This window comes from Nyctibius grandis, chromosome 11 (assembly GCF_013368605.1).
Source record: "Nyctibius grandis isolate bNycGra1 chromosome 11, bNycGra1.pri, whole genome shotgun sequence".
Taxonomy (NCBI): Eukaryota; Metazoa; Chordata; class Aves; order Nyctibiiformes; family Nyctibiidae; genus Nyctibius; species Nyctibius grandis.
In genome coordinates this window covers 947725-974489 of record NC_090668.1, presented here as the reverse complement: position 1 = coordinate 974489, position 26765 = coordinate 947725, and the positions used below count along the sequence as shown (strand labels likewise).

Genomic DNA, 26765 nt, shown 5'->3' with positions numbered 1-26765 from the left:
TCTTTAGATTTTACCTGGAGTCAAAGTCGTCATTGTTAATCCTGAGACAAAAGGGCCTCTTGGAGATTCTCATCTTGGGGAGGTGAGCACAGATTTTGCTCTCTGGGTGGCTTCTCCTGTTGCTGCTTCTTGAGCTATATTCTCTCTGTTCGATTATGTAAGCTGCTGGGTGACAGTTTGTGAGTGGTAATACTTGCAGGCCTTTTTAAGCTGAATTATTGCTGGAGTGTTCAGAATTTGAATGTGTTATCCTACTGTCAAGTTTAAAGAAAAGAAAAAGCCTACTAGAAAGGAAGGCATATTCCACTCTAAATCTTGCATAACTGGCTTCAGATAATCTAATTTACATTTTGCTTTCCTTAACTTGATTACATACAAGTATATTTGATCTGTGTTGATAGATTATTATCAATTTTTGGACTTCAAATGTTATGAAAATCCACAATTTATTTACTTAGTTAATCCTCAGCTTACAATTACTAGAAGAGTAGCTCTGTAAGATGCACTGTTAAGATTCTACAGGATATTTGGAGGTTTGAGCTAAATGCAAAACATTTTTGGATCTGGAAAATCTTAGATAAAAAGAAAACCTTGTTGTTACAGTTTAACTGCTGCATTTTAACATTCAGCAGATGCTCTGGTTGTGGTGTGTGTATCTGACTGTTTTTCCACTGCCTGGACAGATTTGGGTAAATAGCCCCCACACGGCCAGTGGCTACTATACCATCTACGACAACGAAACTCTTCAAGCTGATCATTTCAACACTCGTCTGAGCTTTGGCGATGCTGCTCAGACGCTTTGGGCTCGGACTGGATACCTTGGGTTTGTTCGTCGGACAGAGCTCACGGCTGCCAGCGGAGGTATGGCAGAAATGAGTCTTTATCTTTTAAATGAAGAGTTTTCTTGCATGCTATGCAGCAGATAAGTCGTGATCCACGTGTCTGGATACAAGAGACACTTTGTTTTATCTAAATTCCATTTATTGTAGTATGCATCCACTACATTTCCCATCTCTCCTCTCCAGAGCGCCATGATGCACTGTATGTTGTTGGAGCACTGGATGAAACTTTGGAACTGAGGGGACTGCGTTACCACCCGATTGACATTGAGACTTCTGTATCTCGAACGCACAGAAGCATTGCTGAATGGTAAAACAGCCGTGAAAAAGGAATTCATCCCAACCTAGCTGAAATGCAAAGATGCAGGATTTAATAGAAAAAAATACACAAGGCAAATTCAGAAACTTTTTGTGTTACCATCAGCAAGTCATGCACCTCATTTCCCATCTGTAGATCAGAACAACACTGGGCTGACTGACTCAGTGTTTTCTCGCAAGCCTTAATTCAAAATAGAAATTATGATTTCCTGCTCTGTGGTGTAAAGAACCATTTATATTTGAGTCAGTGAAAGCAGCATTTAGTTCGTGTGTCACACTGGGTAGTACTGAGATATGTTTGAACTGATCTTTGACACGTCGGGACTAGGGCTTGGAGTTAGGTCGCTTGGAAATGCAGCCCAGAGCAGGTGGTAAACTCCATCTAAGGATAAGGACTTGTCAACTTTGGATCTTTGTGAAAATAACTGGGTTTTCTGTTTGTTTGTTTGTTTTTACCTTTCAGTGCTGTCTTCACATGGACCAACTTGCTCGTGGTGGTTGTGGAGCTGTGTGGCTGTGAACAGGAAGCCCTGGATTTGGTTCCTCTAGTTACAAATGTGGTCCTGGAAGAACATTACCTGATTGTGGGAGTGGTGGTGGTGGTGGATCCTGGAGTTATTCCTATCAATTCCAGAGGAGAGAAACAACGAATGCATCTCCGTGACAGTTTTCTGGCGGATCAGTTAGACCCCATATATGTAGCCTATAACATGTAACATGTGTGGGGGAAGTGATGTTCAGAAACTGCGGGACCACTAATGACAAAGGGTGGCGAGAGAAATGAAGCTGGTGAATATTACTAATACTTGATATAAAGTTTGAGATTGCTGCCATATTCCCTTCATCTCATCCTGCGGTATTGAGATCATTAACTACCAAGGGACAAAGGAAATGTGGTAGACAATGGAGAACATTTGTAACAGTTTACTGAAACATTAGCTTTATAGAGAAGTGTGTGAGCTACAAAATTCCTAAGGCCTTTACAGTAGTGTTACTTTTTTCATCTGTTGTACATATTTGTATTTTTATCTAATACTGTTTTAGGATTCTATAAGGGGAGGGTTTATTTAGTTAAGATAATAAACTATTAAGAAAAGGGTCATCAGAGTTCTGCAGTTCCCTGCTATATAATGTACTTTGCATCTGTACTGTAGCTACTCATTCCATGGGATCACACAACTTATTTAAAATTGTGCCATGACCAAATCAATAACTTACGGAGTCTGAGAGTTACTTATTCATATAGATATTTCTTGAATTTAAAAAGAATTTTGCCTATATTTTAAATATGTAAATATTATTATACATAATTCACTTAGAAAATTAACTTGGATAATGATGACAGCTGAAGGTAAAAATGTTTAAGGACAAGTAACTTTTGTGGTCCTTAGCGTAACTGCATTTGGTTAGACAACTAATGTGAGATACACTCATCTTTCACAAGTTTTCTTATTTCAATATATAATCTTTTATTGCTGGCCAGAAGTGGGTCACAGCATGCAGGAGCCTATGATCTTAAGGCACATCTTTCTAAAAGAGGCTGAATTTAAACAGTAACATGGAATTTGGTAGAAATGGCAGTGCAAGTCCCAAATGCTCAACTGAAATGATGCACCTGAGTGACAGCCTCTGCCTCCACCCTCTGACACCTTATGTTTAAAGGAGAAAACAAAGATCCTTTAGATTGGCACACGTTAAAGTCATGGTTTGTTCCGTTCAGTTCCCTCTAGGTAGAGCAAGAAATACTGTAAACAGGATTTAGGATTTAGTGTAAACCAGGAGGCAAGAACCCAACTTTCCTCAAAGCATTCACTAGAAAGAATGAGATAATCCTGGGTTTTAAGCTGAATGCAATTTTTCTTTTACAGGAGGAGGCACAAAAATGAGACAGAGCAATTTTGGTAAACACTTCGTTAAATAACTTCATGCAAATTAATATCCCAGCTTTCAAAATACTGTGTCAGTTTGCACGTTAGTAAATGTAAAGAAACAGAAGCCTCAGAGGAGCGGGTATAAGCTCTTGCTGTTAGGAGGCAATTGCACACCAGGCTGAGGGAGAGACGGTGTTCAAGCTTTGACTCAAAATTACATTTCTTTCATCTAATACTTAATAATCTTTTAAGGACAATTAAATTCCTCTGGGTGTTAAGAACATATGAATTTGGAAGCAGAGCTGATACCAGATACTGCAACAGGGGTTTTTTTGAGTAAAATGTGGTATACAGTGTAAATAAAGTTGTTGTTAAAATGTTCCAGATGACCTCAAAGTTTTTAGGCAGTTTATAAAAGGTTTATAGCATGAACTCCAAAGATCCTGTGGCAGTTACCAGAGCAGAACCCAGCGTATCTGTAAGCAAACTCCAGTTCTGGCCTTGAAAAACTCCTGAAGCATTGTTAGTTCTTCGCTGAAGCTGGGAGTATTAACACTCAGATAAGAAATTCCGAACGATATTTTTGAAAACTATTTGGTGGGGGAATAGATTTAGAAACTGGAATTTATTATGGCAAGTCTAGAGGAAAGAGTTCTTTGCAAATGCTTCACAGGTGCACATTTTTGAACCATTTCTGTGCCCACTGCAGTAGCAGGACGGCACCGCTGATGCAATTTTCGTGGTATGGTGCTGGTGCCTGGGTGTGGAAGTGGTTCTGTTAGCAGCAGGGATGCTGGCTGGTGTCTTAAGGTGCGTGTCCTAAAATACCCGCCCATGAAGTCTTTAATATAGTTGGTTTTAACAAATTGGCCACAAAGTGAGGGAAGTGGCAGGTGTGACTGTGACTAATACAGTTGGTACCACAACTTAGGGTGTCAAGTGCACAGAAGTTGTTCTCCCTTTTGAGCCAGCAAAGTCTTGTTGTTCCATGTCATGCATCACCCTGTTTTTTATGTTTTCTTGCACAGCAGTGACTTGCAGTACAGCTTCGCTTCATTGGTGCCCCTTTCAGAAAAAAATTCTGATGGTCCTGACCTTTTTCATACTCAAATTAAAGCTTTAGATAAATTGTTTCAACAAACACTTTATTTGTCCATTGAAGTGGATTTTAAGTACAATTCTAGGATTGTCCTTTATTTTTACTCGCGATTTTTCAGAAATAAGAGATTTATGTATTAATTTGATCAAAGATTCCCAGTATGTGGCAGATGGACTTTCTGAAATGGCATTTTTGAGTGACATACTGGATTATTTTGATTTTTTTTTTCCTTGTTTTTTATTTGGCTGGGCATCGATAGCTTCTTAGGGTTTGGGGGTTTATCTTGCAAGTTTACTGTTTACTCTTAATCTTTATTCTGGCATGTTACATTTCTCTGTGTTGGAGAACTGTAAGTTTACAGTCCTGCTCATAGAATGAGATCACATTCCTCCCTTGATCGCCAGGAAGTGACGAACAGCAGCCGGCCGGTTTTGACTTTACTGAATGCTTTTGTCCACGTTTGGCACAGTGACAAGCAGTGCACTGGAGAGGAGGAAGCGTGGAGCTGGGAATCTGGAAACCCCGATTTCTAACTCCAGCTCTGCTAATGACTTGCCACAAGGCCTTCCACGGGTCACTTCACTCCTTCAGTTCTTCCTCTGTAGATGAGGATATTACCTAATCCTCACAACATCCCTGTGAGGTAACTAACTGTACAGCACTAAGTGCTAAGTATTTTTCATTGCTAGCCTCTTTGAGGTCGGGGTCAGTTTGTTCTTCCAAACTGATCAATGATTATTTGGTTGTCGTGGGAGGGCTGTCAAAAGACGTGACCGTTCTGCCTTACAACGGTTGCTTGGTATCATTCCGTACGAGAACAAACTGATACTTAACTTGAGAAAATTGGCAGGGCCGCTGATGTTGCGTGTTCAGGTTCGGAGCTGGATGCTTTTCCGTAACCGCTGAATCAGCGTTGAGTCCCAAGACTCTCCGCGCTGGTTTGGCTTCACAGCTCATCCAGTTGCAGAAGGCAAATTATTTCCTACTGTTGTCCATCAGACTCCAAGCTAACAGCTGCAGTGAAACTTAAAAACTAGGAATTCTTAACGCTTTGAACTAAAATATTTTGTATGGCTGACTGTTTATGAATATTCCCTAAGCAAAATATGTGGGTACAGGTAATTTCAAGTCCTGTTTTGTTAACATTTGCACTGCATTTCTGATTTAAATAAATGTAATTAAGATGTGTCATACTAACTGTCCTAAAAGTAAGGTTGTAAAAACAAGATAAATTCTAGCCCTAAATGCAATTTTTCTTTAATTTCTGTCAACCTATTTACCATTGTCAAATTCAGACTACAGCATTATGTAATTATGTATAAAGTTTTTATTTATTTAAAATTAGATTAGATATACATTTTTAAATTTAACATCTGGCTGGACAGTGTTCCATTAACGCATTGATTGTGTTTCCTTTGTCTTGTGTTAATAAATATTGATGCCTGATTGCTTGCTTAGTTCTTCATCTGCTATTTCTCCAAAGGTTTCTTTTTTTTTTTAAGGAAGCAACCCTGGGTTAGCATTTATCCTGCTGAGAGGGAGAACCTGTAAGTATTTTTGTAAATATATTACATCACTTGTATATAGAAACGTGTGAGACCTGGAGGTGTGAAGAGCCGAGCTCCCCGCGCTGCCGGGGCTGGACAGGGCTGTCTTATACCTACAGCAGCAGGCCCTGTAGCTTTTGAAATCAGTTAAAACTGATGAAAGGATGAAAGATTAAAAACAAACCAGCTCGCGATTACGGAACAGCGGCCGTGCCCCTGCGCGGGAAGGCCAGGGCGGGCCTTGGGCGGGGGTAAAAGCCATCCCCGCTGCATTTTCGCTACGTTTGGCGCTTTGTTTCCTGCTGGGCTCTGTACGCCCGTGTGCCGGCTGAGGATAAAGGGGACCGCGGTGCTTCCCGGAGCCGAGCGCTCCCCGGCCGGGCCGGGCGGAGGCGGCCGGGCCGAGGCCGAAGCCTGCGCGCCCGGCGCTGCGCGGTCCGCCAGAGGCCCCTTCCCGCCCTGGGGCCGGCAGCGGCGCTCTATCGCCGCCTCTCTATGCTCCCCTTGGTTGGAATCGCCGGATGGAGGCGGTGCCTAGAGCGGACGCTCTAGCCTCCGCCTCCGGGGCTCTATGCTGCGGGAACTCTATGGTGGGGATTTCTAGGCGAGGCCTCCGCGGGGACTCTATGGTCGCAGCCCGCCCACCCCGAGCGTCCCGCGCGGGCCCGCCGTGTTTACGATGCCGCCGGCGCCGGTTTCCTGAGGCGGAGACGGGCGCGGCGGCGGCGGCTCTCCCCACGCGCGGCCACCGGCGGGGCCTGGCGGGCCTCTGAGGTAAGAGCGGCCGCCGCCGCGGCACGGGCGGGCGGGGGAGGCCGCCCCCTTTCCCCCCCCCAGCCCGCCCGCCCCTTCCCCCCCGCCCCCGCCGAGCCCGGAGCGGCAGCTCCCGCCGCCCCCGCCGGCCGCGGGCCTAGGCCAGGCCCGGCCAGGCCGCGCCGCTCCCCCCAGCGCCCGGCGCCGTCCCTCCCCGCAGCCCCGTTCTCCTCCGGGCCGTGAGGGAACGGCCGAGTCCCGCCACAGGCCGAGGACCGGGCTGCGGCTCTGCCGCTCCGCTCCGCCGGGGCCCGCCTCGCCCCTTCCCGGCCGCTGCGGAGGCCGCCCGGAGAGTTCGAGCCGCGCTCCCCGTGCGGCCTGGGGCTGCTCGCCCCGCTGCGCCCCGGGGGCTGGCTCCCCCCGAGCCTCGGGGCAGGGTCGGCGCCGCGGAGGAGCCTCCTGGAGCCGGGGGCGGGGGGCTGGGGGTGGGCAGAGGGGACCCCCGGGCTCCGGCGCGGAGCTCCCGGGTAGCGACTTCAGCCCTCCTTGCCTCGGGCAGGGGTGGTCCCTGGAGGGGGACGGGTGAAACCCAGCGTGGCTGCCTGTGGATGGCAGCGGGCGCCTTTTTTTGCCATTAATTTTGGCCGGTTTTGTGAACCGTGTCTTCCAACACTCCCGGCAACGAGCATCGGGTTGATTCGAGGTGGCGGGATGCAAATTGTCTGTAAATTATCCCACCGATATTTTCCTCTCGCAAATATCAAGATCCATTATGTCAATAGACTATATACGGTTTTAGACTTGAGGCTTTTATTTCTGAAGCTGCTCACTAAGCTTCATTTCACCGTAGAAGGCTGGGGCGGGGGGTGAGTGGAAGAAAACACATCTGGAAAGTGCTCCTGAAGTTCTGAGGATGGTTCGTGTGTGTGTGTGTAGAGTGGGATCCAAAGCTGTAACTGGGTACATTGACTCAGGTCTCCTCACTTGCTTTCTGGCACAGACTGGTTGGATGTGCTGTCCTTTGCCTCTGTCTTTCACTGATCCCTGGAAAAAACTGGAGTTCTGTCAGTCTTCTGGATGAGAAAACTTTCCCCAAATGTCTTAATTGCAAAATTAAGTAGATAGTATTTTAACTGTTGTAGCTTGTGAAGACAGCTTATGTTGAGACATTAAAGAATACAAAATTTCACCATATTACTTGAGTATTGCTTCACCAAATGTTTTAAATCACTTTCTGTAATTTGTATACATCAGTATTTTACTCTTGTTACTTAGTACTTGAGAATAAAATTCTGTGTCTATTATTCTTTGATTTCTGACTTTATAAAGTCTTTTAAAAAATTCAGTTGCATCTTGCAATATTTCAGTGCTGAAATACCATTCAGGCCTTTCCTCCGCTAGGTTTGAAAGGGCAAAACAGAACTTGGTTTCTTCCTGGGGTGTCTCGCACTACAGCTCACTTCTCTTTGCCTTAATGTACAGCTTTTATATTCCATTATCTTATTCTTTCCCTCCTGAATATGCTTTGAAGCTGCATCTGAGGCTGGGAATCTGTGATTTTAGTCATAGAATGAGCATTTAACTAGAGACAATCACCATCTCAGATAATCCACATTGTAAACAGGGAAAAACAAAATAGTGGAGACGAGAGCAGTGCGCTGTTCGTGGGACACTGAAGGAAAGAGTGATTCAGGGTAAAATCTTGCCAGGATCGTTACTGCACAGGACCAGCTCTTCAGCATTTTGGGATATTTTTCATCAGGATTAGTGAAAGTTGTAGGAATGGGTTTTTCTTGTTTATTTATTTGTTCTTTTTTAGTTGATACTCCTCAGCCGTGTAGGGATTTTTTTTAGTGGTTCTTGAGTGGTTCAAACTAAGGAACGCGGCGTTAGGAGGGTATTTATGAACTTCGGGTTGATAAACTTGCCCGCAACGAAACGCGACGTTCCTGTTTCTGTTTAAAAGGAAGATTTGTTTGAGACTCAAACTCACGTTTCAAGTGAGATGAGTTTCTTTGGCTGGAGAGAGCCGATTCTCAGAAGTTTAAAGCGGAACTTCATAATGCTGCTGTTGCAGAATCCTTTCATTTAAATTAAATTACTTTTCAGGTGTAGCCGCGTGGAGGCATTATCTTTATTCTGAAAAGCATCATCCTTATGTGATTATAAAAACACGGTTTTTGAATGGATTAGAACAGTAATTATTTCCTGGCTAATAAAACATTGGGGACTGCTTTTCTGAATTCCTCATGTCAGTGCTCTGTGACATGTAAAACTCTTCCTTCACCCCAAAATGTGCAGCTGGTCTCAGCTAAATGTATATTCTGTAGTTGGAAGTAGTTTTAACTGTGGTGTAAAAAGCTGAATCCTTTGGTAGTTCTTTTCAAACCTTGAGAACTTGCAGGTTGGGGTTTTCATTGGAACTGTCTTTCTAAAATCTGATACTAGATGGTACTACTACCACTACAACTACTACTAGGTGGTAGTCGCTGTTTTGGGTGTTCACAGAAGGCCATTCCAATGGAAAATTTGTGGGTTTCCAGCTAAATTAGTTGTTTTAACAAGATAGAGGCGTGTGAGTCTTCCTGCAAGGCCAGGTAGCGTGTGGCACCTCCGTTATCCAGGGGCGGATGGAAGATGCAGGAGTAATCACCTTGTTACAATCACTTGCTAAATCTTTTTTTGTTAATATTATTTCACTAAGATTAATAGATGTCGGATGAACATTTAGTTAAATATTTCAGAGCAAGCAGAGATGAAGTGAACTTGAAAACTCGTATTTATCACGGGAAATACTTTATCTTTTATTCCTGTAAGTAGCACTTCACGCCTGTGAGAGGAAGATCAGCAAAAACCTTTGTGCTTTCTCCCTGGTTTGTTTATTTTGGGTGGTTTTGTATCTATCAGTTTCATTGTTTCTTGCAGTCAGTTTTGCTGCTGTTGTGAGTCTTTCATGGGACAATAAGGCAGAGAAGAACAGTAAAAGAGGGAGGGGGAGAGAGAATGTGGTTTAGCACTACAGAAATGAATTGGGTATTTCTGTAGCACTGGAAATTTATTTAAATTTTTGCTGTTAACTGGATTTCAGTTTGACAGTGCCCTGTTTACTTGTGACACTGGGTACGTCTCCCTTCGCAGGGGTACAAAACATAGATTTTCCTCTATAAAAACCCTAAAACTACATTAGAGGGTGTATAAAGTTGTGTCCCTTATGTATGTTTGTTGTTAATTCTACTCTTCATTTTTTATAGCTTCAAGATACTTAAATTACTTCAGTTCTCAATTTTCTTTCTGTAACAAAAAAAGAGAACAAGTCCAAACGGTTTTTCCGACGTTCAGGTGAACTCTGCAGCAGCAGCAGCACCTGGAGAAAGCAAACGTGTTGGAACGGCATCGCTCGGCTCCTGCGCCGGGGCTGGTGTCAGGCGGGATCCCGGGGCTGGTGTCAGGCAGGATCCCGGGGCTGGTGTCAGGCAGGATCCCGGGGCTGGTGTCAGGCGGGATCCCGGGGCTGGTGTCAGGCGGGATCCCGGGGCTGGTGTCAGGCGGGATCCCGGGGCTGGTGTCAGGCGGGATCCCGGGGCTGGTGTCAGGCGGGATCCCGGGGCTGGTGTCAGGCAGGATCCCGGGCTGTGACTCGGGCTCCCGAGGATGCGGAGGGGGAAGCGCGGCTGCATTAGGGGCAGCGGCGACGTGATAATCTGGGCAAAGGCAGGCGGGATAGTTTTGATTAGCTGAAGGTTTCCAGGAGCTGGGAACGGCCGAAGCACTGCCCTGCTCCCTGAGCTTTTTATTCTGGCGTGAAGCCTTCGTTTTGCTGCTTCAGCTTAAACTATGGATGAATTGTTCTGTGTTTATAGACATGTTGGGAGGCTGTATCGTATGTTAGAGAACGTTTGTTCCGTGCCGTAAAGGATACGGGTTCATGTGTCACCCAACCATCAGTTTTCTCTCTACAAAGTCCTGGTTTAGTAACTTATTTGAGGAGTTGGGCAGTGGGACTCCGCGGATGAGTAAGGGTTGCAAGAACAAGATTCTGGTCTCGGTGTACATTGACTTTTTACCCTCTAAGTATACGTCAGCCTGCGAGAGCTGTGGTTTATCTCAGTAGGGAAAAATCAATGACTCACATTTCCACAGAAAGAAATGTAATTTCCAGTCTCATAGCAACTGTCCTTTCAACAGTTTCAAACCTTCTGTGACAAAATGTTTAACACTCAGCGATCATCTTTTAATGCTCTAGGCTGGTCCGCCCACTCACCCCACCTAAAAGCATGCATTTTTGCATCACTAAATCCCCCAATATTGGAGGGGGGATGCTGTCAAGACGCGTTGTACGGTTAAATATAAAATCTTAGAAATGAGAGAAGTGTTACTGTATTCTATGGAGATGGAGTGACTTTTGCAGGGTGTAAAATTCAAACCGGTGTTCTCTGTACCTTGATTTTCAATCCCTGTTTTGTTTTTATACACCTTCAGATGGTTTAAAATAGGTTTGGCTGGTAGCTTGGGTAAAACATTTGGGGAAATTATTTTACTTAGAGCAAGATGTTCTTTAGTGTAAATGCTGCATCTTGGGGTTCTTCCTAGATCTCATGACTTGACTTTGTTAATTTTCACCAAAAAAACAGGAAATTCAGTAAATACATTTGCCAGTAACCTTCGGCGCGGGGTAGGTCTGAAGCGGTGCCGACAGACGGCTGGAGCGTGGGTGCTGTCGGGGCAAAATGGGACCTGTCTCCCGTTCTGGGATGGGGGTTCGTGCTGCTCTGGGCTGCGCGGCCTCGAGGGGCGACGCGCCGGGTGCCGGGCTCGAGCTGCCAAAGCCATGGGGCGAGCCAGGGTTCCCCCCGTGCCTTTGCCCTCTTGTCCCCGTGAGAAGGCACAACAATGCTCGGGGTAGCGTAGGGGAAGTGACAAAAAACACTGAGCTATTCCATAATAGAAAGTGACATTGAAGGACAAAGAACTAATTAAACATGTCCAAATAAGGCTAAAAGCGTTACGCACCGAGATCCTGTAGGGTGTCGGGGGAAGCTGGGCACCTACCTGCTGTTCAAATGTATCATTGACTGAATTTTGCTCGTTACTTTTCTTCTAGTTGATTATGGAAGAGGTGCACAAGAGCAGCAGTAACAGTTCAGTGACGCCTTCGCAAACATCAGCTGTACAAGGTACAACACTACAGGCAGCTCAGCTCTCTCATATTGCTCAACAGGTAAAGCCTGGGCCAAATCTCAGCAAACACGTGAGGTAGTTAAGAGCGATTTTTTGTGTACTACAAACTTAATTCTTGAGTTTTAGAAACACACTGAGAAGAAAAAAAAAAAAGGTTGAGAAAAATGTACTTGTTTGTTGGTGGACGGCACGAAATTTAAAAAAAGGCTTGTATTCAAAAGATCAAAGTTAATTTTCGTGCTTGTACAATGCAAAGTGCAGCCCAGTGTTTGTGTTAGATTGTACGTCCTGTGAAATCATCACCGACCTGACGTACAAGAACTGCTTGGGAATGATTTGAGGGCCTGACTTTCTTTTTTTTTCCCAAAAAAGCATTACAGCTCCTTCTGTAGTAACGGCAATCCCGGGTGCTCAGCACCATGGAAACACTTGGATTTTAGCCCAACAGGAATGTATTTAATGTAATAAATCATATTGAGTTGGAAATTTGACATGCTTACTACAAGGTAACATCACTTTCAAAGCTTTATCCTGAATTCCTCATGACTCCACCATCTGCATCTGAAAGAGCGTCTCTTTCTCAGCACAGTCTGCTCCCACGGCCACGGGGCAGAGTTTTGCAGCTCGTCCACTCTTTACCCTGTGGAGGCAATTTAGATTTTGATGCAAAATTTAGATAACTGCCTGAGGCAGAGACAGGCCAGAAGATCAGCAAGCATCCTGTTGTGTGTTTGCCGGCTGTTTTTCTGATCTGTTTTTATATAAGGTTGCCAGTGTAACTTAATATTACAACATAAGATACAAAAGTAGCATTAAATGGAAAGTTAGCTGTGTGGGTTTTAATGATCCCTTCATCTTTTCGTATATTCCAGATTAATAAAAGTAGTGGAGAAATTTGGTGAGGAAAGGGGTTATTTACTTCTGCATCCACGTGTATAACTTTAACCAATTTTTAGGTGCAAAGGCTCGTGCGAATTCAACATCAAAAGTACCAATCTGCTAGAATGTTAAAAGTGTTTTATATAGGGGTAGCCGTAGTAATGAACTTTTGCCAAGGAAACCTAGATTTCAGCTACAACATTTATTGAAATTGATAGTTTTCAAACATGAAGGAACAGATGCTGTAATTTTTATTTGGAAAAATCTGCTCTTTGTTGCTCTTCCTTGTCCAAAGCTTGCATACCTTGTCTCCTTCAGTTTGCTTTTCCTTTCCTTTAGTTACAGCCCTTGTGCCTTGAACTTTCTCAGTGGATTGGTCGGCTTTTGCTAAGCTTAACTCTTGTGATTTCTCCTCTGTGAAGTCTTTGAACCGTAGCCTCATACCGGTTGCTTAAAAAAAATAATCCAAGAGCACCAAATTTGTACGTTGTTCATGCTACCTTCTGCATTACTTCAGTGTTGTCTGCTCTGGCCTAAGCCCTCAGCCTTGTTGATCATTTCATCTTAATTTAGATTTTAGTCCTCTAAACTCCTATTAACTTGAGTGAGAATTAAGTCTACTTATTAGGCACTTTTATTTCTGCTTATCTAAGTCCAACACACTCTTAAAATGGAATCAAAACTTTAAAAAAGTAAACTGCCACAAATGTGGGGCTTTATTTTTGCACATGGATGGAGCCACAGGAAAGCAACCATGCTCACTTAGTCTCAGTGCCGTGACTCTGAAGAAGTTGCTTCCTTGTGGTCCATTTAGAACTGCATGTATTTAAGTTGCAGCATTTTAATCTTTTGCACAGAATGCTGCCTATTTGATTTTCCCCCTAACCTGGGGCAAGGAAGTCACTGTTTCAGCCTTTTTCATATGCAGATGTGTATCTCAAAAATGTATCTTTTTAAAGGACACTTCCTGTGACTTAATTAGACTTAAAAAAGCTTTGGCTAATGCATGTTCTCCACTAGTTTTCCTACATGTAGAAACACTTTCTGAATACGGTGGAAGAAACGCTTTTGTTAATGATTCTTTGGTTTGTTGTAGATGTCTCTAAGAGGTCCTGCTCCCCTGACGGTTGTTCAGCTTCCTGGAGAACAAGTCCAGGTCCAGGGAGTCATTCAGACAGCTCAGTCCTCTTCGGTAATCCACTCACCCCAGGTGCAAACAGTGCAGGTAACTACAGAATGTCTGTTAAACAGCCACGAATCCTGTTCTAGGTACGTGACAAGACTTGTGAAGGCTTGTCTGACTCAGCTAACTCTGCCCCAGCGCAGCCTTTCTGGCCCTGCTGTAAGAGGGAGCGAGCAATCCAGTGACAGTATTTTGGGGATACATCGTTCTTAATGATTATTTAGGCTTGAAATCATTTGTAGTGCTAAAGTTGCCTTTGGAGTTGAAATTAAACTATTTGACATTGCCTCCCTTTATAAAAAAACAAACCCAAACCACGGCTCTTTAGGTGGTGCTCTGAACAGACATGCAGTTGGTGTGTTTTAATACTCAAATAAGGAGAGTAGAGAATAACCCAGTGAAGGAAAATGTGTGTTTGGGAAGGGTAGACCTTAATGGTGGTGGATGAACTGCTGATTGCTCACCTCGTGTACGCTGTAACTCCGTTTCTGTGGTACCGAAGTGTTCTGCTTGTGTCTCTTACTCATTTGCCATGTGATTTTTCTACAAGCCACTTCAGAGAGGTGCCTTGGGGAGTTCACAGTCGAGTCTGTTACTACTTCATTCAGTTCTTGGCTGCCCTCTGGGCAGCACGGCGTTGGAGTTACGCTGCGCAGCAACTGCACTAGTCAGCCAAATGACTGGAAGAACTGCGCTGAAAAGCATTAATTTGTCACTGATCCTTTGTACTGTGCTTATCTATTCATACGACATTAAACTGATAAACCATGAAAAGCAAACCTGTAATGCATTTTCAGCTAGGGTTGTTCCTGTGACATCAGATCCTGGAAAAGAAAACACATTTCTCTTCGCTGAAAACAGTTAAGCATCTGTTTTAGTAGGTTGTCGTTACTTGAGTCTCCTCTAATCGCTCTCCTATCATCGTGTTCTAGATGCAGGGTCCCCACTGACTGTATTCTTTCCTTTTTTTTTCTGTAATTTATGAACATTGTGGCCTTGTTGCTCAGAGGTGGAAAAAAAAGTGATACATGAGCAGCTTTTTTATAAATGTTGATAGTAAGTTGCTCCTCTTGTCTCTGTAGCAGCAGTTCAGTGAGAAATGCTTTTCCCAGAGCTACACACATTCTTCTTGACTTTTTGTTGCTGGCACACAGATAAGTACAAATAAATGTTTTGTTAGCTTGTATTTAATAAGGAGCATCAGAGAAAAAAACAACACTTGCCAGCTGGATGAGGACACAGTGGAATAATGAGAAAATTCTAGATAATACTTTGCATATTTACTCGCTGATATGCTGCTGCCTTAAATATTATTTTCATTTGGCTCTTATATTCTGACCAACAAAATACACTGCTCTTCTGTCTGCATAAAAGATTTCAAGTATTTTCTATGTTTGCCTCTGTATATACATGGTGTTCCTGTTTCCTTTCCCACCAGCTCCTTAGAGAAGTTTATGGTGGCAGTGGCTCCCCTTTTCAGACCACGGCAGCTGTTAAGATAGTTAGGCTTGTATGATTTCTATGAAAATAATAAACCATTTGTATTTCTTCTTAAAATGCTGTTTTAAACATTCTGGATTGATTAATCCTGCAGTTTAATCCAGCTAGAAGAGCTAGCTTCAGATGGTGGATGTTTTTCAGCTTTTAATGTGATAAATAGTTTGGGAGAATCTCTTGAGCTTTCCTTTTTGGGGGGGGCAGAGGGGTCTGTTTCATTATGACCTTACTAACGTAGCAGTCTGATAATTGCTAGAAAGAGTAGCTAGCACTGAGACTAGAAATCGACCATTTTTTCTTTCTCTTTGTAATTAGCTGCATTTGTGTAGTTTTCATGCAGCTTTAGCTCATGTACAATTAAAATGTGTAATCTCTTCTGGGTGTCTCTTCTGCAGTGTCCCGGATAACCACGTGGAATGTGTTTTTTAGGTATCTTTGTCCGAGAGTGAAGATTCTCAGGATTCATCAGACAGCATAGGCTCTTCACAGAAAGCTCGAGGCATCTTAGCTCGTCGTCCATCTTACCGGTAAGTGCTATTTGTAATATATTTTCTATTTTTATTTGAAACTTCTTTCAATAGCTTCATATATTCTGTCAACCTCTAAGTTGTTTTCTTTCTCTTGAAACGTGCATTGGATCTGTTCATTAGAGGATAATGACTGAAAATCTGGAATTTGTGCTGATTTGCACATACACAGACTATAAATCAGTAGCTGACTTGAATTGCTCTTAGCTCATAAAATTATTCAAATATTTAAATAAAAAACTAGACTATATAAACTACAGAAATGTAAATACAGAAAGAGTTTAAGGCCGTCATCTCGTACAAAATTTTGTTAATTCCAAAAGCTGTTGTTCCTCAAAATTTTAGTGTAGGGATAGTTTGTAACTGCTGTTGCAGTAATTTGTAGTTGTTGCCTACTGTTAGAGCTGATAAAGAAACTTTTTTTTATAGAAAAATTTTGAAAGATCTTTCTTCTGAAGATACACGCGACAGAAAAGGAGATGAGGAGAGTCCCAGTGTCTCTACTGTCACATCTATGTCCGTTCCCACGCCTATCTACCAGACAAGCACTGGACAGTACAGTACGTTACACAAAATGCTTGCCTAACTGGACACATTTTTTATTCAACTTGCCTCAAAATACAAATGTTGTTACATATTTGACTAAGATGAAACTCAGAAGGTTTGGTTATTTATCTGTCAGTGAAGTGAGTACTGTTATTACACGGTATTTAAAGATTCCAGATAAACTCAATGCTTCGTTATCTTAATTTTTGCACATTAAGACATTGAAAGGATGGTGTTACGAAGTACATCGCAGTCTTCTAGTGTTAGATTTAGTCCAAAATGTAAGATCAGTGAAGATACCATTATATATATCATAGGGCCACACCAAAAGGTGTTCCTGTGGTATCAGGGAGGTAGCAAAAAAAAAGGTTTTGTTCCTTTTATTTTATCACCTGGTATTTGTTGTGCTTGTGAACCAAAAAACCAACCTGCTCCGCACCTGGAGCACCTCCTCCCCATCCTCCTTCTCTGAGCTGGGGGTTCACACCCCTGTTTCTCACTTACCCCCCCCTGCCCTTTGCCTGGCTGGGTTTTTGCCCTTCCTTAAGTACGTTTCCACAGAGGAGCCACCAGCTGTGGCTAGTGTGGGTCCATGTGGAGCTGGTGTCTGGCTCGGGGCAGTCCCAGGCCTCTCCTCACAGAGGCCACCGCCGCGGCTCCCCCACTGCCACCACCCCCCAGTGCCCAGCAGCAAGATCTGATAGTGACAGTGACAGAGAAAAAAGCCTTTCAAAACTGGCAGTGTTTTAAATAGAAAAAATAGATTTTTCTTCTAAAGTTTCAGCAGCAGAAACCAACGTGCAGCCCACAGATTCACCTTTATCTGTATGCTATAACATACAGCTACAAATATTGTTGTGAATGTTCCTTTTTCTTCAAGTTGCCATTGCTGCGAACGGATTACAGCTGGCCAGCCCGGGCACAGATGGTGTGCAAGGTCTGCAGACACTAACGATGACAAATGCTGGTGGTGCTCAGCCTGGGACAACAATACTGCAGTACGCACAAACATCAGATGGTCAACAGATACTCGTACCCAGCAACCAGGTGGTAGTGCAGAGTGAGTACGCCTTGTGGGAGTGGTTCGAAATACCCATCGCTAACGCCAGTGTCACTTTCTAACGCTGCCACGTTTTGATGTCTTATGCTATTATCACAACAGCTGCGTCAGGAGACATGCAGACTTACCAGATCCGCACCACACCAACCACCACATCCCTGCCTCAGACTGTGGTGATGACATCTCCTGTCACTCTGACATCACAGACAAGTAAGACAGATGATCCGCAGTTGAAACGAGAAATAAGGCTGATGAAGAACAGGTATGTAAGTGCACGTGGGCTGCTTTGATTTGTTAGTTTAAGCTGCTGAAATATATCTTCAAAGGACAAATGATGAGTCTTGCAGCCTAACTCTACTGACTGCACCATCAGTATGGTGTGCTGTACCCAGCGACTAAAACCATTGGAAATTTTGACCAAAACGTTGGAAATTTTGACCAAAACGTTGGAAATTTTGACCAAAACGTTGGAAATTTTGACCAAAACATTGGAAATTCTGGCCAAAACATGCTCCACTTTCTGTCTCACACAGTTCAGAGAAAACAAATTGTTACCAGATACTTCTAAATGTCATGCCTCACCTGTCCTTGTGAGCTTTCCAGTGTGGTTCGTGATTGCTGTGGCAGCTCTCCTCTGGTACTGGTCAGAATCACATCAGTCATAAAACAGATACATCCCAAATCTAAACTAAACAATTACTTCTGCTTGTCTGTTCCAGAGAAGCTGCTCGAGAATGCCGTAGAAAGAAGAAAGAGTATGTTAAATGTCTGGAAAATCGAGTTGCGGTCCTGGAAAATCAGAACAAAACTCTAATTGAAGAGCTAAAAACTTTGAAAGATCTTTACTGTCATAAAAGTGTGTAAGAAACGAAGGTAAAACTTTTGTGGACTGTTTAAATTTCAGAGGAGAATTTTTTTTTTATACTGAATTTTTTAAACTAGATGAAAGGTCAAAAATGAAACTTTTCTACCTAGATTTCACAACTTAAAGACTATATAGATTTTATTTACAACATGTTGGTGACAAAGTACAAAAAGGAAACAAGAAAACCTCACCAAAATTCCTGCTGGCACAACTGGAAACTTTATAAAGTCAAGACTGCGTCTACAGTAAAAGGACAGTCACGTTTTACGAGGCAGGTGATTAGAACTTCTTGGAAAATTTCTACAAATACCTCTCGTAACGGAGGTAATATTTGGTTACAATTCTAATGTGGGTGAAATGGAATCCTTGGCATAGTTGACATTATTAGTAACATTTATAACCAGTATATGTTTTGATTTCTTACTCTTTTTCAATCCTTGCTTTTTCTTTCAGTTATTTGTATGTAAATATTTTTATTTTAACCTGTAAGTTGTTCTTTGCAGGTGCAGATGATAAAAAAAAAAAAGCTAATACTTTGCTAGAGGTATAAATTATGTTTACTCTTTCTCAGCTGACAGTTTAAAACGTTGGGGTGTTTGTTTTGTTTTTTTTTTCAATGTTTGCTGTGTTTATCCAATTTGGAAGGGATCTGCAGAAAGCAGTGAGAGGCCTAGTCCTGAAAATGTCCAAGGCACATGAAAGAAGGTGTTGACTTTTCCTAAGAGAATTCAACACGTCCCAATTATTTAAGTACGGCGTGGTACAGTGAGCACTGGTGAACAAAAGTTTCTGAAGAATGATTTCACCATGGTTTGTTCTTAGTCGCTGGCCATGAGAAACATCTATAATTGAAAAATCAATGGTGTGCTGATTATATACCCAATTAAACATGCATTGCTTCTTCTGTCTGGAGATGCTACTGTGCTTTGGAACATTTAAACCAAATAGAAGAAGAATGATAAAATAAAAAAATTGAAGATTTATACCAAAGGATTAATGAGGTTCTAATATATGGTTTATATGCTGAAAGTAGTGCAAAATTTCTGGACTAATTTTGTAAGGTAGGCAATATTTTGCAAAGTAATGGTATCTTTGTAAGAAAATATTCTATTGAAAACAGGTAGATGGTTGGTATATTTTGTAGCTAAATTGTGATCTTTACAAATTCTGAAATTGAGTTTATATACGTATTTTGACAGTTTATATATTTCATTTTAGTAAACAAATGAAATATTTTGTGAACCAGATTTTCAAGCATATATTTTTATGGATAGTACAAAGTCAAATGAGATCCTCTTTGGCGTAGGAGATATTTGAATTAATTTTGTATGTCTGTAGGTAACTTGCAAAAAAAATGGATCCTAAAGAGTATCAGGAAAAAAAAAGAAAAAAAAAATAAGAGATCAGGGCTTTTTATTCCCCACAGTTGATAATATCTGCACATTAGATCTGATTGCTATCAGAGATTCTAGTTTGTATGATTTTAATTTGTTTCAGGTGAAAATTAAATGTTTGACATGATCAGGACTCTTTTGGGTGTGGAATCTCCATTCTTGGAGATACTCAAAAGCCGTCTGGACGTGGTCCTGGGCAACCTGCTCTAGGTGGCCCTGCTTGGGCAGGCGCTTGGACAAGGTGCCCCCAGAGGTCCCGTCCAACCTCGACCACTCTGTGATTCTGTGATTATGTGAAATAGAAAAATGTGTATGCAGTGCTTATTGCATGAGTCATAAATACACTATTTTCCATAGTTAGGATCGAATCCTGCTTCCAGTTATGTCAGCGGGAATTGCACTATGGACTATGCTATTAAAAAGGTGTTAGAGCTACGTGTGTGTGTTGTGCTAGCTCAGATCTGGATGAAATTAGAAGATGTACTCACTCCCTAGATGTGTAACGCTTCTCATATGGTCAGTCAGTATTTTTTATTTTACTCATTTTTGAATTAATGGACTTCTTAGCAAGCAGAGCTCTTTGCAAACGGTATGACAAAGACTGCATTCCACAATCACATTGTTAGTGGGCTATAAAAATAGATTTTTTTCTAAAGTTTCTAAGTATATGATTGTTACGGAGAAGATCCACGATACGTTTCCTTTAGGCCAAACTGGAGTGTACATTTGTGCTCGCGATCACGTCAGAAGGGAGTGCTTTTGCTCATCAAAACTAATGAGCAAGGCAGAGAAGGTCATTGCATTAGGGAGCTCCTCCCAAAGAGGCGTTTGGTGCCTCCTGTCTCTGTTAGGGGAATTTCAGGATGAACGAGCGCCCTGGAACGTGCTTAGTGCCCCCGAGACCTGGACCTTGTCGCTCTGGCTCCCACCAGGTGTGTGTACGCTATTGGGCATCTCTTTAAGAGGGTTTGACCTACAGTACTGAAACTAATTTGGTAACTCCTCTGTATGGTGTTTTGATCCTCCCTGTGTGCTGTTGTTCCTTTACCTTCTTTTGTAATACGGAATGATAATTTAAAAAGCTATCAAGTGTTAAGACTGTAAAAAAAAAAAAGGTGGCCAATTCTTTCTGTATTCAGCAAGCGAAAGAAATGTCGTGCTGCCCGACCTAACGTTAGTAAATTTTTATCCTCTTAAAATAGTGTTTTGGAAAGAGCAGCTTATTTTTCATCATGGAAATATTAAACAGTAACATGAGTTTGCTCTTTAAGTAATCACTTATCATGAAGTACTTCTTTTGGATTTCCTTCAAAATCTAGATTGTAAGCGAATAAAATCTATATCCTGAGAGTAAGAGATATAGTACCTAATACTGTTCTGCTGGTTATTTTCAAACAAAAGTACATGCTTTATATGAATTGTAAATATTTGTCAAAACAATTAGATGGTTGCAAATTTTGACCTTGGTAAATAAAGTCGCCAAAATATAATTCTGATGTTCCTTACTTCTTTTTAGTTACCGTAGTACTGCAGTGGGTCTGAGCAAACGTGCATTCACTGTGTGGTATCAGGTCTTTCACAGCGGCCAAGAATAAATATTTAATCTATGAAACAGCACCCAGAGATCTTTTATCTGATGTGTCCTTTCAGCAGTCCACGTACTAAATTATTTGTAAATAAATTTTAGTCATCACTAAACATAATTAGTGGAGAATACCTTTTATCTCTCTGCAGGGGTTTTTTTTCCTTCCTAGTTTGCAGTAAGCTGAGCCACTGTGAACTGGACACACTCTGTGCTCTGCTGGTGTTCCCCCGGCAGAGGGAGTGTCTCTGCCATCTGCACGGTCACGGTAGTAGTATTAAATCGTGGTAGTATTATTAAGTAGTACCTAAGCTTCTGATGGCTGGGAAAGCGTAGAAGTAGGGTAGGAAAAAAGTATTTACAGTTGGTAACATTTCTGTATTCAATTTCATTATTAGGGTCGAGGCTGTTATCATTTCCTCTACTGTTAGTATGGATATCAAAGGCAGAAAACAAAAAAGAGAACACAATTGCAAACATGACTTCTAAAAAGTAAGTGTATGTCCTGTGGCTCTTGGATTTATTCTGAGACAGGAGTTAGCTCTCTTTGCAAAGGTTTGACAGGCAGACCAAAGCTCTACGATGATGCTTTGCCCCTTCAGAAAGTCTACGCAAGTACCAGACGTGTCATGGTCAGAAAGATGGTAAGTGTGATGCTCACGGGACTCCCAGCCTTGTTATTCAACAGAAGCTGAGATTTTATCCATTCTCTGTATTGAGATAAACGGACATAGATCCCGGGAAATCTTCGTCGGCCACAGCCAATTCCGAAACTAGCAATCCCTGTGAGATAGTATTTGTTGGTGTGAGGGTGATGGCACGCTAAAGGTCCACCGCTGTCTCCCTATAAATAAACAATATAAAAAGCTAGTAACATATATTCCCTTGCAGGAAGCAATGTAGAATTCAGTCAGTAATGCATCCACTTTTTTTTTTAACTTTTTTTAATCAGCAAAGTTACCTGGGCAGTAATGACAGTAATACACTGATAGTGGTACACAGAGTAAGATAAAATTCGGTGATGCTGGGTGACCCTACCTTGACTAGAATACCATGCCTACATTAGTTTCAGTGTCTTTAGTTAAAGTTCTGAATTTTTTCGTTCTGCACCTTCTCGTTCTAAGGCTTGTCTCCCTGAACTTTCTCACTCATCACTTAATATGAGAATATATTGTCCACACAACGTGTAAGTACCAAGAAACACAGTAATGAATAGGCAGCCCTGAATCTTTGTCATGTCACCTACTTGAAGGAAAACTGCTGAGGAAAGCCAGAAGTATATCAGACAAAGTACTTACGAATACGTTATGGTTTTTAATTATAAATGTCTCCATATCACAACTGGTGCCCCAGCTTGTGCATGCTAGTGCTTTTGACCTGAGAATTGTCTTTTCTGAGAAAGAGATGCTGGTTGCTCAGCATTGAAATAAAAATCTTGCTGAACCACAGCACTTTGCAATGCTGCTGCAGTCTTTCAAAAGCACAAAACCAGGCAAGATGCTTGTGTGCTGCACACACACTACGTACGTATGGTGATAACGTGTGTGTTTGTGTAATGTATCATTGACATCTTTGTGGCAAGTGTTGTATAAATATGTTTGTGGTCTTTCTCCTTTCACTTATCCTTGTCTTCTGAGTATCACTGAATTCTTTGTGTATGTTTTTGAGATGTTTTTTCTTTGAAATCGCCATCTCGCCTCTATTTATGACAGAAGCATCTATTTACGATGCTGCTTTTGCAGTTTGACATGTTTTCTGTTTAGTATTTGTGCCATTTTAATTAATTGTGCTACAAGTGCTGGTCATCGTGATGCCCCTGAGGCCCTGGCTTGGGGGTTTCCATAGTGGCAGGTCAGACACGATGTTCATTCTTACCTGACAGGTATCGGTGCCTCCTGATGGAGAGCCAGCACAAATCATGTTGTTGTTAACCAGCCCTCTGTACGCAGCAGAACTGTTACAGATGCTAGAAGGAATGATTTCCACTTGTGCTTCTTGTAACACAGGCGAATTTTTACCTTTGATAGAAGACAGCATATAGAAAGGTAAAATATTTCTGCTGTTGTGTGTAGGAATTCTTACTGTGCTCTTTTTTTCCTGTTTCCTGGCTTAAGCATGTTTCTGTACGTGTTTAGACATGTATGTAATATAGATTGGATTTAAACTGAAGTGGGTTAAGGATTTGCAGACTTTGATCTAGTTTTTGCAATTCTTATTCTGAAGAAACATGGATGATAACAATACCACTCGCTCGCCTTGCTCAGAAAGTCAGGGGTGACTTAGGAAACAAGCTTACATGATCCCCAGCTGCCCTTGAAATTTCCACGCAGGAAAGATGCACACCAGTAAGGGACATCATACCGAGTTAGTGCTCATTGTGATTAAAGAGAGAATTTGAGGGAGTGCAGCCATTTGTAAAACACACGGGCACCCCTAAGTTGGTGTTTTTCAATTAAAAAGTTATTTCTAGCAGACAACGTCGAGTAGCTGTACCATGAATCTGAAAGTCAGGCTCATTTATTTTCCTGTTTTTGTGTTATACTTGGAAGGAAGGCTAGAAAATTTATGCCTTTGGTTACATCTGTGTAGATCTAATCTGCTTTCAATGGAAGAAACACTGAAAGCAGATACTGGAGAAGGATTTAATGATGTTGTGTGATGAGACTATAACCTGAACAAATTCAGTTCTCTCTCAGTGAGCTTGAGGGACTGGAACCCGAAATTAGTTATGCAGCTTATAACACAATCAACAACGCAAGCAAATGTTTACCTTTTTCTTGTGTATCCCCCCACCCACTAATAAAACATTCTGTTTCGTTGTCCGGGGCTGGGGCTGCCGGAGGTAGGCAGATGGGCTGGATGTAGTCGCTGTAGCGTACTGCGGAATCCAGTTCAAATAACGCAATATCATTTTCAAATGTTTCTCTCCTGAATTCTGGGTGCACAGTGATGCTTCTAATATTTCTTCTTGCCGCTTGTTTGCCATGTTTCCGAAGGTTATGCACACCTAAAACAGCTCTCCAGGAATACGGGTCACTAAGAGAGAATTAATGTATTTTTTACAATTATGTTAAAGTAAATACTTTTCTTGGTGGCATTGTTTTAACTGATTGTTTTACTGTTGGCTTCTGCAACTTTAGGAATATACTTTGAAAATTCTGTAGCAAATATTTACTGGAACAAATTTGGCTAATTACCATTCTGTCTGTTTCAAACACTTGCCTAATGCCACTACTCAGATCTTGCTTCCCACCCCATCTCAGCAGAGGGCACCCGGGAGATATTCTTTTGAAAAAGATAAAACCATGGATTTATTTTGCAGACAGGAAGTAGCTTTATACCCACAATGCTTGTAAAGACTGTGCTTGTACCTAGATTTGGGAAATCCATTAGCTAGAAGTTACAAATAATATCAACTTAATATTAAATTTAGAAGTAGGGTCGCAGTCATTCAGACCTAATTTCTATTCAAGCATGTTGAAAAAAATCCTTACTGATACTAAGTGGGGATTGAATTTGGCCTGCGATGAGCAAAGGGCAGGCTGTAAAATTCAGATTAACCTCCAAAATTCTCCTGAATGTAAGATAAAAATTAAATTGATTTTTTACAATATAATACCTCTCTAAATCGTTTGTAAACGTGCATTTAAAGAAACAAGGAGCTGATCAAACAAATTCTTGATAAATGATAAAATTCCAAAGTTCAGAGATTTTCACAGTTCAATTTCCCTCAGGTCATCGTTATGTCAACACAGTCAAGAGGAACTTGCATGAACTCGTGTGCACGTTTTGCAACTATGTTAAAGACTGCAGGAAAGACAACAGTGATGAGACAGCTGAAATGCAGCAGAACTGCTGTAAGTACAATTAAAAGGCCTGTTCTGAGGAGTGTTGTTACCACCTTGTCAAAAAAAAAAGTAGTTAAGTGCCAAATTATTGGTTCTGTTAAATAGGAAAAATTGAAATAGTGTTAAAACTAATGAACTGTAATGTTTCCAATTTAAATATTGCAACATTTTCTTTTTGCAGTGAGCTTTACCAGTTCAGAAAAATCTGTTAATCAGAAAAATGAGAGCTCCATGAAAGAAAAAGCCCCCAACCTAACAAAAACGTCACCTAGATCAAAAACAAATGACCCTTTATTAAAAATAACCAAGGTTGTTCTGGGCCAAGCCAGAAGCACGTATCCAAGGCTTCTTGATGTTGGCTTATAAAGGTGTAACTTGGCTTCCTGGGCTGGGCTGGCAGCCGTCACCACATGAGGCCATTACAGCAAAGGTGACAAAGGGGACAGTCTTTGGTCCTTAGCTAAGGACTGTATCAGTAAACAGGCGTTGCATAGTTTGGGTCTGCATGTTGGTTCTGCACTATGCTTGATTTGCCCTTTGTTCAAGGACACCACAGGTGATGTTTTGCTGATCTACTACACTCTCCTCAGACTGAATAAAAAGAGGTATCAGCATGAATACATACTTCGTTACTGTAACGCAGTGGCCAGCGGTCAGTACTGAATTCTCATTAACTAAAACTCCACCACAAACGTGTACAAACTGTACACCAGCTCGGTGAATCTGGAGGCTGACTATCCACGGCCACGCTCCGTGGGGAGCGTCATGTCCACCTACGATCCGGGATCCTGAGATGGTGTCTGAGAGCGGCTGTTGTCCACACTCTGCAAAACAGAATGGAGCCGGTTATATCATTCAAACTGGAAAACAGAGCTTTTGGTGCACCAGCAGTGTTTTGAGGGTTTTTTTGTTTGGGTTTGGTTTGGTGTTTTTTTTTTTATCTACAGTGTTACTTGCTGCAGGACTTTTGATGTTTGCAGCTGGAGCCTGGCTTTTGGAGATTCCAGGGCTGTTTTCATAGGTTCTGTGAAATGCGTGTGCAATCACGGGCACAAACTGAAACACGGGAAGTTCCATCTAAATATGAGGAAAAACTTCTTTACTGTGAGGGTGCCAGAGCACTGGCACAGGCTGCCCAGGGAGGGTGGGGAGGCTCCTCTGGAGGTATTCAAAACCCACCTGGACACAACCCTGTGCGACGTGCTCTGGGTGACCCTGCTTTGGCAGGGGATGGGCTGGATGATCTCCAGAGGTCCCTTCCAACCCCAGCCAGGCCGGGATTCTGTGTGTATTTCATCTGGTTACACGCGTATTTCTTGTGTATGGATTTATTGTGTACATTGAGGATACGCGGGTTCCAGTCACTGCCGCTTTATTAATTCATTGATTTAGGTGTAGATGAAGTTTTTTCGTGTGTCTGTGGGAAGCCACCACAGCCCGGCCTCCTTCCCCGCCTGCCCCCTCAGGCCCTTCCACCACCCACCATGGCCCTTCCACCACCCGCCATGGCCCTTCCCACACCCTCTGCTCCACTGTAGCCACGGTACCCTCAGAGGAAGCCTGCGCGGTCACCATCCCGGGCAGGGTGCGCGCCATCCCGGGCCAGGGCCCCACCAGCAGCAGCAGCAGCAGGAGCATGGCGGTGGTGGGCCAGCCCTGCTGCATCCTCCAGCAAGGGGGACAAAATGGTGGCGGGGCCTGGCCCGCACGTGGGAGGGAGGGGCCGCAACGGCCGCTGAGGCGGCAGCGCCGCGCAAAGAAACTTCCCGAGCCCATCCC

General features: G+C 42.5%; 3 protein-coding genes across 8 annotated transcripts in view; 2 read left to right on the top strand and 1 right to left on the bottom strand.

Annotated features, from left to right (window-relative positions):
* DIP2B (disco interacting protein 2 homolog B) overlaps nucleotides 1–5562 on the top strand; it is a 66645-nt gene extending 61083 nt beyond the window's left edge. For all 4 annotated transcript variants that reach the window (XM_068409770.1, XM_068409769.1, XM_068409771.1 and 1 more), the window contains 4 exons: nucleotides 8–82; nucleotides 684–861; nucleotides 1026–1149; nucleotides 1621–5562. In XM_068409770.1, coding sequence (XP_068265871.1) covers nucleotides 8–82; nucleotides 684–861; nucleotides 1026–1149; nucleotides 1621–1873 — 630 coding nt within the window. In that variant the 3' untranslated portion in view covers nucleotides 1874–5562. The remainder of the gene's footprint in view (nucleotides 1–7; nucleotides 83–683; nucleotides 862–1025; nucleotides 1150–1620) is intronic.
* A 701-nt stretch (nucleotides 5563–6263) lies between these two features.
* On the top strand, nucleotides 6264–21046 carry ATF1 (activating transcription factor 1). Of its 3 annotated transcripts, XM_068409811.1 has the most exons (9): nucleotides 6264–6448; nucleotides 11529–11645; nucleotides 13581–13709; nucleotides 15594–15691; nucleotides 16121–16251; nucleotides 17118–17297; nucleotides 17400–17559; nucleotides 18017–18170; nucleotides 18273–21046. In XM_068409811.1, exons 2-8 carry the CDS (start codon nucleotides 11535–11537, stop codon nucleotides 18159–18161), a joined length of 954 nt encoding a protein of 317 aa, XP_068265912.1. In that variant the 5' UTR covers nucleotides 6264–6448; nucleotides 11529–11534; the 3' UTR covers nucleotides 18162–18170; nucleotides 18273–21046. The 3 variants fall into 3 exon arrangements, with proteins under 3 accessions (XP_068265912.1, XP_068265911.1, XP_068265913.1); XM_068409810.1 differs by having other exon boundaries at nucleotides 6265–6448; nucleotides 18017–21046; XM_068409812.1 differs by lacking the exon at nucleotides 6264–6448 and having other exon boundaries at nucleotides 11529–11601; nucleotides 18017–21046.
* A 575-nt stretch (nucleotides 21047–21621) lies between these two features.
* Nucleotides 21622–26762, bottom strand: TMPRSS12 (transmembrane serine protease 12). The gene is made up of 5 exons (XM_068409807.1): nucleotides 26534–26762; nucleotides 25612–25810; nucleotides 23909–24174; nucleotides 23014–23156; nucleotides 21622–21982 (listed from the first exon to the last, which is right to left on the bottom strand). Exons 1-5 carry the CDS (start codon nucleotides 26760–26762, stop codon nucleotides 21746–21748), a joined length of 1074 nt encoding a protein of 357 aa, XP_068265908.1. The 3' UTR covers nucleotides 21622–21745.
* Nucleotides 26763–26765: the final 3 nt, after the last annotated feature.